At 48.0% G+C, this 15,671-nt stretch overlaps 1 protein-coding gene across 1 annotated transcript in view; it reads right to left on the bottom strand.

The window, feature by feature from the left end:
* Positions 1 to 7,350: 7,350 nt before the first annotated feature.
* LOC138645692 (histone-lysine N-methyltransferase, H3 lysine-79 specific-like) overlaps positions 7,351 to 15,671 on the bottom strand; it is a 33,584-nt gene continuing 25,263 nt past the window's right edge. Inside the window, exon 4 of the mRNA XM_069735163.1 lies at positions 7,351 to 8,070. Within this exon, the coding sequence (XP_069591264.1) occupies positions 7,493 to 8,070 (578 nt within the window). The 3' untranslated portion in view covers positions 7,351 to 7,492. The remainder of the gene's footprint in view (positions 8,071 to 15,671) is intronic.

Here is a 15,671-nt window from a genome sequence, read left to right as displayed (position 1 = left end):
CCAGAACCCCCGGAACAGCCCAGCCAAACCCAACCGGACCAGAACACCAATCACAACAACCTGACAAAAGCCGGAATTAGGAAGATGGCAGACGAAGGCCAGGAGAGGTATGTCAGTGACTGGAAGAATGATATCATCAGCTCACAGAAACTGACCATGTACCGGAGCCTACAGAGAGACTACAGACTGGCCCCATATCTGGAGAAACTCCCGGACCCCAAAGACCGCCAGATCCTGAGCCGATATAGACTCAGCGCCCACAGTCTGGCCATCGAATGTGGCCGACACAGGCAGAGCTACAAGCCCAGGGAGGAAAGACTGTGCCAACACTGTGATCAGGAGGCCATAGAGGACGAAACCCACTTCCTGCTACACTGCTCCAAATACTCAGCAGTGAGGGACACTCACTTCAGGAGACTCTCACATCTCTTTCCAGACTTCATCACCATGAAGGAGGAAGAGAAAACATATATCCTGCTGGGAGAAGAAGAGAGATAGCAGCGCGGTATGTGAGCGAATGCCATAGACTGCGAGAAAGAGAACTATGATGCCATGGACTATAGCCCCCACAATGGATCTGCCCCATCCACCTCCCCTATGCCATGGACTATAGCCCCCAACCTGGACCTGCCCCATCCACCTCCCCTATGCCATGGACTAGAGCCCCCACCCTTGATCTGCCCCCATCCACCTCCCCTATGCCATGGACTATAGCCCCCACAATGGATCTGCCCCATCCACCTCCCCTATGCCATGGACTAGAGCCCCCACCCTCGATCTGCCCCCATCCACCTCCCCTATGCCATGGACTATAGCCCCCACCCTGGATCTGCCCCATCCACCTCCCCTATGCCATGGACTATAGCCCCCACAATGGATCTGCCCCATCCACCTCCCCGATGCCATGGACTATAGCCCCCACAATGGATCTGCCCCCATCCACCTCCCCTATGCCATGGACTATAGCCCCCACAATGGATCTGCCCCATCCACCTCCCCTATGCCATGGACTATAGCCCCCACAATGGATCTGCCCCATCCACCTCCCCTATGCCATGGACTATAGCCCCCACCCTGGATCTGCCTCATCCACCTCCCCTATGCCATGGACTATAGCCCTCACAATGGATCTGCCCCATCCACCTCCCCTATGCTATGGACTATAGCCCCCACCCTGGATCTGCCCCATCCATCTCCCCTATGCCATGGACTATAGCCCCAGGGTATCTTCCCCATCCACCTTCCCTACAGCTCCTACCCAACATCCCCACAGTCCCTATCCCTATTGCCTTTATACACTTGCTTTGGCAAAACTGATGTGTATTTGGTCCTGCCAATAAAGCTTCTTTGAATCTTGAATCTTGAGACATCACCAGCAGTGGCTCCACCGGCACGTGTAATGGATGATGGAACCACGTGATGAGCTCTACAGTTATCATCACTGGAGGAACACAACAATACTGGAAGGTTCATAGAGTTCACTGACATTGATACGTTTTATATCAACCAGTGAGAAAACAAATAAAAGGAAAGAAACTGGAAACTCAGGAAGCTCTGAGCTTGTGCTGATACATATGCAAATAGTAGTATCTTCAGTGATAAAGTACAAGAGCAAAGTATCAGGTAAATCCCGGATGCATCACACACGGCACAAGATATGGGAGAGAATGTATCCAGTACTGAACGGCAGGAGATGTCTTAATTAGTCCCAAGATCCAGTACTGGACAGCAGGAAACATCTTTATTGGTCCTGGGATCCAGTGCTGGACGGCACTAGACATTTTCATTAATCCCAGGATCCAGTACTGGACAGCAGGAGACATCTTCATTAATCCCAGGATCCAGTACTGAACAACAGCAGACGACTTCATTAGTCCCAAGATCCAGTACTGGACAGCAGGAAACATCTTTATTAATCCCAGGATCCAGTACTGGACAGCAGGAAACATCTTTATTAGTCCTGGGATCCAGTGCTGGATGGCACTAGACATCTTCATTAATCCCAGGATCCAGTACTGGACAGCAGGAGATGTCTTCATAAATCCCAGGATCCAGTACTGGACAGCAGGAGATGTCTTCATTAATCCCAGGATCCAGTACTGGACAGCAGGAGACATCTTCATTAATCCCAGGATCCAGTACTGAACGGCAGGAGACGTCTTCATTAGTCCCAAGATCCAGTACTGGACAGCAGGAAACATCTTTATTAATCCCAGGATCCAGTACTGGACAGCAGGAAACATCTTTATTAGTCCTGGGATCCAGTGCTGGACGGCACTAGACATCTTCATTAATCCCAGGATCCAGTACTGGACAGCTGAAGATGTCTTCATTAATCCCAGGATCCAGTACTGGACAGCAGGAGATGTCTTCATTAATCCCAGGATCCAGTACTGGACAGCAGGAGGCACCTTCATTAATCCCAGGATCCAGTACTGGACAGCAGGAGACATCTTTATTAGTCCCGGGATCCAGTACTGGACAGCAGGAGACATCTTTATTTGTCTTGGGATCCAGTGCTGGACAGCACTAGACATCTTCATTAATCCCAGGATCCAGTACTGGACAGCAGGAGACATTATCATTAATCCCAGGATCCAGTACTGAACGGCAGGAGACGCCTTCATTAGTCCCAAGATCCAGTACTGGACAGCAGGAAACATCTTTATTAATCCCAGGATCCAGTACTGGACAGCAGGAAACATCTTTATTAGTCCTGGGATCCAGTGCTGGACGGCACTAGACATCTTCATTAATCCCAGGATCCAGTACTGGACAGCAGGAGATGTCTTCATTAATCCCAGGATCCAGTACTGGACAGCAGGAGATGTCTTCATTAATCCCAGGATCCAGTACTGGACAGCAGGAGACATCTTCATTAATCCCAGGATCCAGTACTGGACAGTAGGAGATGTCTTCATTAATCCCAGGATCCAGTACTGGACAGCAGGAGACGTCTTCATTAATCCCAGGATCAAGTACTGGACAGCAGGAGACATCTTCATTAATCCCAGGATCCAGTACTGGACAGCAGGAGACATCTTCATTAATCCCAGGATCCAGTACTGGACAGCAGGAGACATCTTTATTAGTCCCGGGATCCAGTACTGGACAGCAGGAGACATCTTTATTTGTCCTGGGATCCAGTACAGGACGGCAGGAGATGTCTTCATTAATCCCGGGATCCAGTACTGGACAGCAGGAGACATCTTCATTAGTCCTGGGATCCAGTATTGGACGGCAGGAGACATCTTTATTAGTCCCGGGATCCAGTATTGTATGGCAGGAGACATCTTTATTAGACCCAGGATCTAGTACTGGATGGCAGGAGACATCTTTATTTGTCCTGGGATCCAGTACAAGTTGTCAGGAGACGTCTTTATTAGAGATAAACAACACCTTAAGGGGTGACAAAAACGTTCCCAAAAAGCTTAAATTACGGGCAGACACTATGAAAAGTTGCATCAATTGACCCACAGTAGACATTTGCAGCAGTCAGTCATGGGCTATGCATTTACTCAAGTGGTTAAGGGAGCGGTGTAAGCCTTCTTATCTGGAAACCCTGATGCCTCATGCTACACCTCCAACTTTTTATTTATTTTATTGCAGCCACACTCAGATGGCACAATCTTATAGATATATACATCTCAGTAACAGTACGGGGCGTCATATATATACATGCACAATTGTAAACTGAAGAAGGCACAGAGATTAAGAGAGAATCCCACAACCCTCCTACACTGACACAGGACAGTGGCTGGCACAAAGTGAAAGCAGCACATTGCCTGGTGAGAGGTAAAGGCAATGTAGTGCCTGGCACAGTGTAGAGGGCAAGGCTGAGACTAACAAAGGGTGGAGACAGTGCAGTGACTGGTATATGATGGAGGCAGTGCAGTGACTGGTATATGGTGGAGGCAATACAGTGATTGGTATATGGTGGACGCAGTGATGTGACTTGCAGCATGCCCAATAGTCAGTACATGAGCAGGCAGCCTTTCTGGCGAATAATTATCCTAGGTGCAGTTCCCTGACTAACATGAGGGTAAGGGGGCACCAGAGAGCTGCAAGCTCCAAACCAGAACTTGGAAGTGGGATATAAATAAATCCCTGAAGAAAGAACTGGGCCAACCAAACACCCCCGGTTCATGACATAGAGGTAGGACAGTGACTGGTATATGGTGGAGGCAGTGCAGTGATTTGCACAATTGAAGTATAGCAATAATTGGCAAAGGCCAGAGGCAGTGCAGTGTAGTAACCGGGTCAGAGCAGATGTTCTGCAGTGATAGGCAGACAGTGTAGTGATCAGTAAGTGGCGTAGGTATTGCAGTGCCTGGCACAGTGGCTCGGAGGATTCAGATAGAGTCAGTGTCTATCACATCATAGATAACGGGTGTCCCTGTAATACTCACCATCGGCATCAGGTAACGTGCATGGTTCACTGCAGCCATTGTGTTCTCTTGGACTACCTATTGATTATATGTAATGGCCATATTGCCCTATATCCATATGTGAGGCCACCGCTAGTATATTGTAATTGTGCACGCAAGTAATCACCTGTATGCTATTATTTTGTTTTGGGGATACACCCTACCTTGGGCTTTGCATGGTGCTGGTGACATCCCTTGTCATCTTTTTTAGCCCTGTTGTGTACTGTTTGGCTTTTTATCACGTCTATTATAATAAAATGATTGTTTTTTGGACTTTATGACTGCTTGGTGCTTCTTTCTTGATTGGTCTAATCATATGTTGCAATTGTCCATACGCCCATGCATAGGTGGTGGTGTGATACATGGGGATGTAATAGTAGGGATATATATATACAGTAAACTCTGTTGATGCCTTTGTCCAAAAAGCTCTACTTTTGTCCAGAGAACATTCTTCCAAAACGTTTTAGGCTTTTTCAGGTAAGTTTTGGCAAACTCCAGCCTGACTTTTTTATGTCTCGGGGTAAGATTGAGTTTACAGGAGAAAAAAAAAGAGGCATTCAAAGAAAAGAACACGGTCCCTACAGTCAAACATGGCGGAGGTTCCCTGCTGTTTTGGGGTTGCTTTGCTGCCTCTGGCAGTGGACTGCTTGACCGTGTGCATGGCATTATGAAGTCTGAAGACTACCAACAAATTTTGCAGCATAATGTAGAGCCCAGTGTGAGAAAGCTGGGTCTCCCTCAGAGGTCATGGGTCTTCCAGCAGGACAATGACCCAAAACACACTTCAAAAGGTTTGAGAGAAAGCACTGGAGACTTCTAAGGTGGCCAGCAATGAGTCCAGACCTGAATCCCATAGATCACCTGTGGAGAGATCTAAAAATGGCAGTTTGGAGAAGGCGCCCTTCAAATATCAGGGACCTGGAGCAGTTTGCCAAAGAAGAATGGTCTAAAATTCCAGCAGAGCATTGTAAGAAACTCATTGATGGTTACCGGAAGCGGTTGGTCGCAGTTATTTTGGCTAAAGGTTGTGCAACCAAGTATTAGGCTGAGGGTGCCAATACTTTTGTCTGGCCCATTTTTGGAGTTTTGTGTGAAATGATCAATGTTTTGCTTCATTCTCTTTTGTGTTTTTTCATTTAAGACAAATTAAATGAAGATAATAATACCAAAGAATTTGTGATTGCAATCATTTTCAGGAAGAAACTGAGTATTATCTGACAGAATTGCAGGGGTGTCAATACTTTTGGCCATGACTGTATACACACATATGTTCAGTGTTTTATACAGTTGATCTCCACCATCGTTAATGCTTATTGGAATTTTGATACACATCATAGATAAGCCTGTATTATGCATAATGACACAGTTCGGTAGATAATCGCGTTTCCACTAAAGCTTTTGTTATTACTTTGGCTAGGATAGTGGTGCTGTATGATGAGCGGGGGGACGTGTTTGATGAAGGGAGGGGTTAGAGGAGTGGCGCATGTTTTTTTTTCCTTTTTTATCTCTTAATTTTATGTGTGTTGATTCCACAGCAAAATCTGTGCACAGTCCGAGCTTTTCACACGTGTATTTTGCAACAGATTTTGTTGAAAATTTGCCACCAAATTAACCCTATAAAAATGCATGAAATCCACACGTAATTCCGCAGAATTCTGTCTGTTGTAGATCTCAATAGAATCATTCACTATTTTATTTTATTGAAAACTGAACAGTATTTTGGGGGGAACTTTCTGCAGCCAGTGTTACCTAAAATACAACACCAACTGAAATTTGCTACAACTAGTCCCTTCTGCATAAGCCTGCAGCTGTTATATGCTCCAGCACGGTTTCCATGTAGAACTATGTGGTTGGGATCATATATAGGTTGTCTCTGGTAAGGCCGCTGACGGCCTTCTTACAACCTACAGGAAGAGTCATGCGGCCGTATAACTTGGACTTGGACTTGCTTGGACTGACCATCATCTCTCCCGACCCAAGCAGGACAGCTACATAGAAATAAATGCTGCCACGTTGGGAGAGTCAATGGCCATTGTGAGCATTGCGATCCTCGTCAGAGCTACCCGGCCGTCTGACTCTTCCCTAGTAGCTGGAGTCCATCTTCCTTTAGCTCTTGCTTCCTTCCTGTTGGGGGTGTACTTTATTTCTGCATTCCGATTAGCTGTGACTGCATTTTCTACTTATTCTTGCTGTGGCCACTTCATCTTTGTTTTGCCTTTATTCTGGGGCTACACAGCCACATTGGCCACGACTCAGGATATTTAGCCAAAGTTTTCTGTGCTGCTGCTACATTGCAGAGTTATAGAAGTGAATAGGGTCATATTGCGGCTCTAGGGTAAGACAACCGCGACAAAAGTCGAAAACAATTCGACATGGTACCCAGAAAAATACAATGTGACCCCGTTCACTTGTATTGTGCTGCAACGTAGCCGTGAGATATAGCCAATATTGGCCTCATGACCCGTGTCGCAGCCAAAGTCACCGTGTAGCCCCAGCCTCACCCTTTCTCTACCTTTCTTCTAACTTTGGGCTGTGACTGCTCTGACTTTGTTTCTCTGCTGCCTTTTTTTACCTCTAATCAGTGGCCACCCTGCTTCCTTCTCTCTTCCTCAGCTCCATTGAGCTCCTGGGTTTTACCGATTAGCCGCCAACTAAGTTTTGTAAAATTCACTTTGCCTTGAACAGATTCTCGTCTTCAGTTTGCAGGCTTTTCTGCTTCTTCATTTCTTTATTTCTCACTCTGATCTCAGGTTTATGGCTTTCCCGGCCCAATCTCCTTCTTCCCATCGCTTCCCGGGCAATCAGTCATCGTCAGAAAACACTTATAATTCTCATGGTTTAAAAAACAAACTTTCTGTCCACACACTAATAACTTTCTACTGTCTTGGACATAGAGGAAAACATTTTATAAGTCATAAGAATGTTGATTGGTGGAAAGATTTTTATTCTTACAATGTATCTTAGAAGTAAAACACTGAAGCAGCAGCAGATGGGGAGACGTCAGCTTGGAACCCGGAATACTGGTAACTGGGACGAGGGTCCACCGTCTGCTTTTGATTCTTCTTTTAGGAATCTTTTTTTTTTGTTTTAAACATGTTTTCAAAGTAACTTGTTTTCTTCGTCTTCTTTTCTGCCGATTTCTTCTTCGGGTCTTCTCTCAATGCCTTGATTTCCTCCTCTTGTCTAGCTCGATCACATTCCCTCTCCCATTGGTACTGTTGCTGGTGTCTCTTGTATCCCTCCTCCTGTTGCCTCTCTTCTTCCTCCCTCCGTTTCTTCATCTCCTCTTCTTGTTGCTTGAGCTTTTGCACTTCCTGAACTTGTTCTAAGGCCTTCATATTTTCCACTTTTCTCTGCTGTTCCTTGATATCACACTCATGGATGTAGTTAAGCACTAATTTCCTCCTCATCTTCATCTCCTCCGAAGGATCTCGAGGTTGATCCACCCGAAACTGAACATCTCTAACGACTTCACAGAAGAATTTCAGGACTTCTTCATGTTTTCCTCTGGTTTTCATGTGATCTTCTCTGGTGTAATTCTCAAATGAAAAGATTCTGTCAATCCCGAGGTCCCTGAATATTCCTTCTGTTTTAGTTAGAGACCCCGCTGTCTTATGAGTGAGAACGACTATTGGGATGACTCCTGGAAGACAAGAGACACAAGGTAAGAAGAGATCAATAGATTCCACCATTTGTCACACGAGATACTCCAAAGAACCTGGTGTGACATCAGCTAATTCCAAGGTCCCACAACCTGTCCCCAAAATCCCCTAAAATAATTTTGGTTCAGGTACCAGAACAGTATCCGAAATCGAACTTGAACTCGAACCCCGTTCATCTGAATGGGGGGCACAAACATCCATTGTTTGCCATGCTGTCATCTACATGATAGTACGGCAAACATGGGCTCTGATCGGAGATAAGATCGTTACCACCAGTCAGAGAGCTGCAGTTCCCACGGTGTCTGATGGCAGCATGTGAGCCAGCAGTGTACTACTGTCATCCGCATATGCCTGCTGTCGTAGATAGCATCAAGAACAGGTGCCACTGATGGGAGTATTCATCAGCCGGCGCCTGTGCTATAAATAAAGTGGTAATTGATAACCTCAAGCACTCAAATATTGCAATCCATAATAAATTAAATAAAGTATATAAACTTTATTTTGGGAATCCACGTAATGAAAAACAGAAAAAAGTAGCACCAACGTTTCGGCCTTTATGGCCTTTCAAGGGTTTTCTGTAGGTGGGAGATTCGGTGTGTGCGGCGTGTACCCTTCAGGTGTGCTGAGATGTGACACACTTCACCACGCCACACACACCGAATCTCCTACCTACAGAAAACCTTTGATGAAGGCCATAAAGGCACAAACGTTGGGATTACTTTTTTCTGTTTTTCAATGTCGGCTGTGAATTCCCAAAATAAAATGCATATACTTTATTTCATCTATTACGGATTGCAATATTTGAGTGCTTGAGGTTACTGATTACCACTGGACTTATATTTTTTTCTTTGAAGTACCGACCATTATTTTAGGAGTGCAATATAAAACTCTGCCCAAAATATTATGTGCTATAAATAAATAAAAAAAAAAATGATGTGGGCTCCCTCTCTATTTTTGATAACCAGTGCAGGCAAAACCAACAGCTGCAGGCTGCAGTCCCCAGCTGTCAGTTTTATCATTGCTGGTTATAAAGAAAAGTGTGGTCCTATGTCAGTTTTTAAAATTATTTAAATAAAAATTAACCAAACAGCATGGGGTCCACCCCATTTTTCACAACCAGCCAAGCTAAATGAGACAGCCAGGGGCTGGTAATCTCAGACTGGGAAGGGGCCATGGATATTGGTTCTCTCGGCTTAAAAATAGCACCTGCAGTTGCCCCAGAAAAGGTACATCTGTTAGATGCACCAATTCTGGGTCTTTGTCTGACTCTTACCACTTGCCCTGGTGCGGTGGTGTCATGAATATGCACGCCTACACAGCTCTGCTACAGCTCTTTGGCTTTGTACTAGCAGGCTCCAGCCCTGATCCCCCTTGCAGCTTCCCCCCTTCGCAGCAGCATATGTGTGTAAGTCCACTTCTCCCTCTCCCCTGCTGTACAGCTGTAATGTGAAACCAGTGTGCTAGCAGCCTCGCTGGTTAGTTTTATGGCTCTGAACTGGTTGAAAGCAGCCTACAGCCTCATGGTCATCTCTTTGTCTACAACATTGTTCATTTTAAGACCAAATATAATGGCATCGATTAAGTGAGATAGGGGGAATCTTACATTTTTGGAATGTTCATCAGTAGAGCTACACACCAGTGCATTTTCTAATTTCCCGTACCAGCAGAATCCAAGAAATGGATTACTACTTAACCGGGTCATACAGATACTTCATGTTTGGGCTCAAGTTAACACCCAGCTCATGCTTGGAAGAATGGTAGTTCAGTCATCACTATATGAGGTTCAATTCCTGAGCGACGACGGTTATGAGTTTTCAGTGAGCTTGAGTCCCTCTAAGAAAAGAGGAGTGCATTTCATAACTCAGACCACTCAGTGATGTCATGAGCAGAGGGTATAAAATATGGAACCTCATTTTAGGAGGAGTCTTTTTCCCAGGAAGTCAGCAAACAGAAGTTCTGCAATCTGCTCTGATGCATTGGGATGTGTCGCCCTTCCCCCGAAACATGGCCTGCCATTATTTGAGAGGACTGAAAGTGCTTTTCATCTTTAATCCCTTTTATTTTGTATCTCTCTACTCCGGGAGAGTGTAGAGAGCATGCTCAGTGACTTGTGCAGATGTCACTGTCCAGAAGTGGAGCTGTCTGTATCTCCCTAGTCTGGGAGAGTGTAGGGGGCATGCTCAGTGACGTGTGCAGATGTCACTGTCCAGAAGTGGAGCTGTCTGTATCTCCCTACTCTGGGAGAGTGTAGGGGGCATGCTCAGTGACTTGTGCAGATGTCACTGTCCAGAAGTGGAGCTGTCTGTATCTCCCTACTCTGGGAGAGTGTAGGGGGCATGCTCAGTGACTTGTGCAGATGTCACTGTCCAGAAGTGGAGCTGTCTGTATCTCCCTACTCTGGGAGAGTGTAGGGGGCATGCTCAGTGACTTGTGCAGATGTCACTGTCCAGAAGTGGAGCTGTCTGTATCTCACTACTCCGGGAGAGTGTAGAGAGCATGCTCAGTGACTTGTGCAGATGTCACTGTCCAGAAGTGGAGCTGTCTGTATCTCACTACTCCAGGAGAGTGTAGGGGGCATGCTCAGTGACTTGTGCAGATGTCACTGTCCAGAAGTGGAGCTGTCTGTATCTCTCTACTCCAGGAGTGTGTAGGGGGCATGCTCAGTTACGTGTGCAGATGTCACTGTCCAGAAGTGGAGCTGTCTGTATCTCCCTACTCTGGGAGAGTGTAGAGAGCATGCTCAGTGACTCGTGCAGATGTCTCTGTCCAGAAGTGGAGCTGTCTGTATCTCACTACTCCAGGAGAGTGTAGAGAGCATGCTCAGTGACTTGTGCAGATGTCACTGTCCAGAAGTGGAGCTGTCTGTATCTCACTACTCCGGGAGAGTGTAGGGGGCATGCTCAGTGAATTGTGCAGATGTCACTGTCCAGAAGTGGAGCTGTCTATATCTCCCTACTCCGGGAGAGTGTAGGGGGCATGCTCAGTGACTTGTGCAGATGTCACTGTCCAGAAGTGGAGCTGTCTGTATCTCACTACTCCAGGAGAGTGTAGGGGGCATGCTCAGTGACTTGTGCAGATGTCACTGTCCAGAAGTGGAGCTGTCTGTATCTCTCTACTCCGGGAGAGTGTAGGGGGTATGCTCAGTGACTTGTGCAGATGTCACTGTCCAGAAGTGGAGCTGTCTGTATCTCACTACTCCGGGAGAGTGTAGGGGGCATGCTCAGTGACTTGTGCAGATGTCTCTGTCCAGAAGTGGAGCTGTCTGTATCTCACTACTCCAGGAGAGTGTAGAGAGCATGCTCAGTGACTTGTGCAGATGTCACTGTCCAGAAGTGGAGCTGTCTGTATCTCACTACTCCGGGAGAGTGTAGAGAGCATGCTCAGTGACTTGTGCAGATGTCACTGTCCAGAAGTGGAACTGTCTGTATCTCACTACTCCGGGAGAGTGTAGGGGGCATGCTCAGTGACTTGTGCAGATGTCACTGTCCAGAAGTGGAGCTGTCTGTATCTCACTACTCCAGGAGAGTGTAGGGGGCATGCTCAGTGACCTGTGCAGATGTCACTGTCCAGAAGTGGAGCTGTCTGTATCTCACTACTCCGGGAGAGAGTAGGGGGCATGCTCAGTGACTTGTGCAGATGTCACTGTCCAGAAGTGGAGCTGTCTGTATCTCTCTACTCCGGGAGAGTGTAGGGGGCATGCTCAGTGACTTGTGCAGATGTCACTGTCCAGAAGTGGAGCTGTCTGTATCTCACTACTCCGGGAGAGTGTAGGGGGCATGCTCAGTTACTTGTGCAGATGTCACTGTCCAGAAGTGGAGCTGTCTGTATCTCACTACTCCGGGAGAGTGTAGGGGGCATGCTCAGTGAATTGTGCAGATGTCACTGTCCAGAAGTGGAGCTGTCTATATCTCCTTACTCCGGGAGAGTGTAGGGGGCATGCTCAGTGACTTGTGCAGATGTCACTGTCCAGAAGTGGAGCTGTCTGTATCTGACTACTCCAGGAGAGTGTAGAGAGCATGCTCAGTGACTTGTGCAGATGTCACTGTCCAGAAGTGGAGCTGTCTGTATCTCTCTACTCCGGGAGAGTGTAGGGGGCATGCTCAGTGACTTGTGCAGATGTCACTGTCCAGAAGTGGAGCTGTATGTATCTCACTACTCCAGGAGAGTGTAGGGGGCATGCTCAGTGACTTGTGCAGATGTCACTGTCCAGAAGTGGAGCTGTCTGTATCTCACTACTCCAGGAGAGTGTAGGGGGCATGCTCAGTGACTTGTGCAGATGTCACTGTCCAGAAGTGGAGCTGTCTGTATCTCACTACTCCAGGAGAGTGTAGAGAGCATGCTCAGTGACTTGTGCAGATGTCACTGTCCAGAAGTGGAGCTGTCTGTATCTCACTACTCCGGGAGAGTGTAGAGAGCATGCTCAGTGACTTGTGCAGATGTCACTGTCCAGAAGTGGAACTGTCTGTATCTCACTACTCCGGGAGAGTGTAGGGGGCATGCTCAGTGACTTGTGCAGATGTCACTGTCCAGAAGTGGAGCTGTCTGTATCTCTCTACTCCGGGAGAGTGTAGAGAGCATGCTCAGTGACTTGTGCAGATGTCACTGTCCAGAAGTGGAGCTGTCTGTATCTCACTACTCCAGGAGAGTGTAGGGGGCATGCTCAGTGACTTGTGCAGATGTCACTGTCCAGAAGTGGAGCTGTCTGTATCTCACTACTCCAGGAGAGTGTGGGGGGCATGCTCAGTGACTTGTGCAGATGTCTCTGTCCAGAAGTGGAGCTGTCTGTATCTCACTACTCCAGGAGAGTGTAGAGGGCATGCTCAGTGACTTGTGCAGATGTCACTGTCCAGAAGTGGAGCTGTCTGTATCTCACTACTCCAGGAGAGTGTAGAGAGCATGCTCAGTGACTTGTGCAGATGTCACTGTCCAGAAGTGGAGCTGTCTGTATCTCACTACTCCAGGAGAGTGTGGGGGGCATGCTCAGTGACTTGTGCAGATGTCTCTGTCCAGAAGTGGAGCTGTCTGTATCTCACTACTCCAGGAGAGTGTAGGGGGCATGCTCAGTGACTTGTGCAGATGACACTGTCCAGAAGTGGAGCTGTCTGTATCTCACTACTCCGGGAGAGTGTAGGGGGCATGCTCAGTGACTTGTGCAGATGTGACTGTCCAGAAGTGGAGCTGTCTGTATCTCTCTACTCCGGGAGAGTGTAGAGAGCATGCTCAGTGACTTGTGCAGATGTCACTGTCCAGACGTGGAGCTGTCTGTATCTCCCTACTCCGGGAGAGTGTAGGGGGCATGCTCAGTGGCTTGTGCAGATGTCACTGTCCAGAAGTGGAGCTGTCTGTATCTCACTACTCCAGGAGAGTGTAGAGAGCATGCTCAGTGACTTGTGCAGATGTGACTGTCCAGAAGTGGAGCTGTCTGTATCTCACTACTTTGGGAGAGTGTAGGGAGCATGCTCAGTGACTTGTGCAGATGTCACTGTCCAGAAGTGGAACTGTCTGTATCTCACTACTCCGGGAGAATGTAGGGGGCATGCTCAGTGACCTGTGCAGATGTCACTGTCCAGAAGTGGAGCTGTCTGTATCTCACTACTCCAGGAGAGTGTAGGGGGCATGCTCAGTGACCTGTGCAGATGTCACTGTCCAGAAGTGGAGCTGTCTGTATCTCTCTACTCCGGGAGAGTGTAGAGAGCATGCTCAGTGACTTGTGCAGATGTCACTGTCCAGACGTGGAGCTGTCTGTATCTCCCTACTCCGGGAGAGTGTAGGGGGCATGCTCAGTGACTTGTGCAGATGTCACTGTCCAGAAGTGGAGCTGTCTGTATCTCACTACTCCAGGAGAGTGTAGAGAGCATGCTCAGTGACTTGTGCAGATGTCACTGTCCAGAAGTGGAGCTGTCTGTATCTCACTACTCCGGGAGAGTGTAGAGAGCATGCTCAGTGACTTGTGCAGATGTCACTGTCCAGAAGTGGAGCTGTCTGTATCTCACTACTCCAGGAGAGTGTAGGGGGCATGCTCAGTGACTTGTGCAGATGTCACTGTCCAGAAGTGGAACTGTCTGTATCTCACTACTCTGGGAGAGTGTAGGGGGCATGCTCAGTGACTTGTGCAGATGTCACTGTCCAGAAGTGGAGCTGTCTGTATCTCCCTACTCTGGGAGAGTGTAGGGGGCATGCTCAGTGACGTGTGCAGATGTCACTGTCCAGAAGTGGAGCTGTCTGTATCTCCCTACTCTGGGAGAGTGTAGGGGGCATGCTCAGTGACGTGTGCAGCTGTCACTGTCCAGAAGTGGAGCTGTCTGTATCTCCCTACTCCGGGAGAGTGTAGAGGGCATGCTCAGTGACTTGTGCAGATTTCACTGTCCAGAAGTGGAGCTGTCTGTATCTCACTACTCCGGGAGAGTGTAGGGGGCATGCTCAGTGACTTGTACAGATGTCACTGTCCAGAAGTGGAGCTGTCTGTATCTCTCTACTCCGGGAGAGTGTAGAGAGCATGCTCAGTGACTTGTGCAGATGTCACTGTCCAGACGTGGAGCTGTCTGTATCTCACTACTCCGGGAGAGTGTAGAGAGCATGCTCAGTGACTTGTGCAGATGTCACTGTCCAGACGTGGAGCTGTCTGTATCTCAGTACTCCGGGAGAGTGTAGGGGGCATGCTCAGTGACCTGTGCAGATGTCACTGTCCAGACGTGGAGCTGTCTGTATCTCAGTACTCCGGGAGAGTGTAGGGGGCATGCTCAGTGACTTGTGCAGATGTCACTGTCCAGAAGTGGAGCTGTCTGTATCTCACTACTCCGGGAGAGTGTAGGGGGCATGCTCAGTGACGTGTGCAGATGTCTCTGTCCAGAAGTGGAGCTGTCTGTATCTCAATACTCCGGGAGAGTGTAGGGGGCATGCTCAGTGACTTATGCACATGTCACTGTCCAGAAGTGAAGCTGTCTGTATCTCACTACTCCAGGAGAGTGTAGGGGGCATGCTCAGTGACTTGTGCAGATGTCACTGTCCAGAAGTGGAGCTGTCTGTATCTCACTACTCCAGGAGAGTGTAGGGGGCATGCTCAGTGACTTGTGCAGATGTCACTGTCCAGAAGTGGAGCTGTCTGTATCTCACTACTCCGGGAGAGTGTAGGGGGCATGCTCAGTGACTTGTGCAGATGTCACTGTCCAGAAGTGGAGCTGTCTGTATCTGACTACTCCAGGAGAGTGTAGGGGGCATGCTCAGTGACTTGTGCAGATGTCACTGTCCAGAAGTGGAGCTGTCTGTATCTCACTACTCCAGGAGAGTGTAGGGGGCATGCTCAGTGACTTGTGCAGATGTCACTGTCCAGAAGTGGAGCTGTCTGTATCTCACTACTCCGGGAGAGTGTAGGGGGCATGCTCAGTGACTTGTGCAGATGTCTCTGTCCAGAAGTGGAGCTGTCTGTATCTCACAACTCCGGGAGAGTGTAGGGGGCATGCTCAGTGACTTGTGCAGATGTCACTGTCCAGAAGTGGAGCTGTCTGTATCTCACTACTCCAGGAGAGTGTAGGGGGCATGCTCAGTGACTTGTGCAGATGTCACTGTCCAGAAATGGAGCTGT

Source organism: Ranitomeya imitator, chromosome 7, assembly GCF_032444005.1.
Source record: "Ranitomeya imitator isolate aRanImi1 chromosome 7, aRanImi1.pri, whole genome shotgun sequence".
Lineage (NCBI taxonomy): Eukaryota > Metazoa > Chordata > Amphibia > Anura > Dendrobatidae > Ranitomeya > Ranitomeya imitator.
Note: the sequence above shows the minus strand (reverse complement) of the source record. Positions and strands in the feature narration are given on the sequence as shown.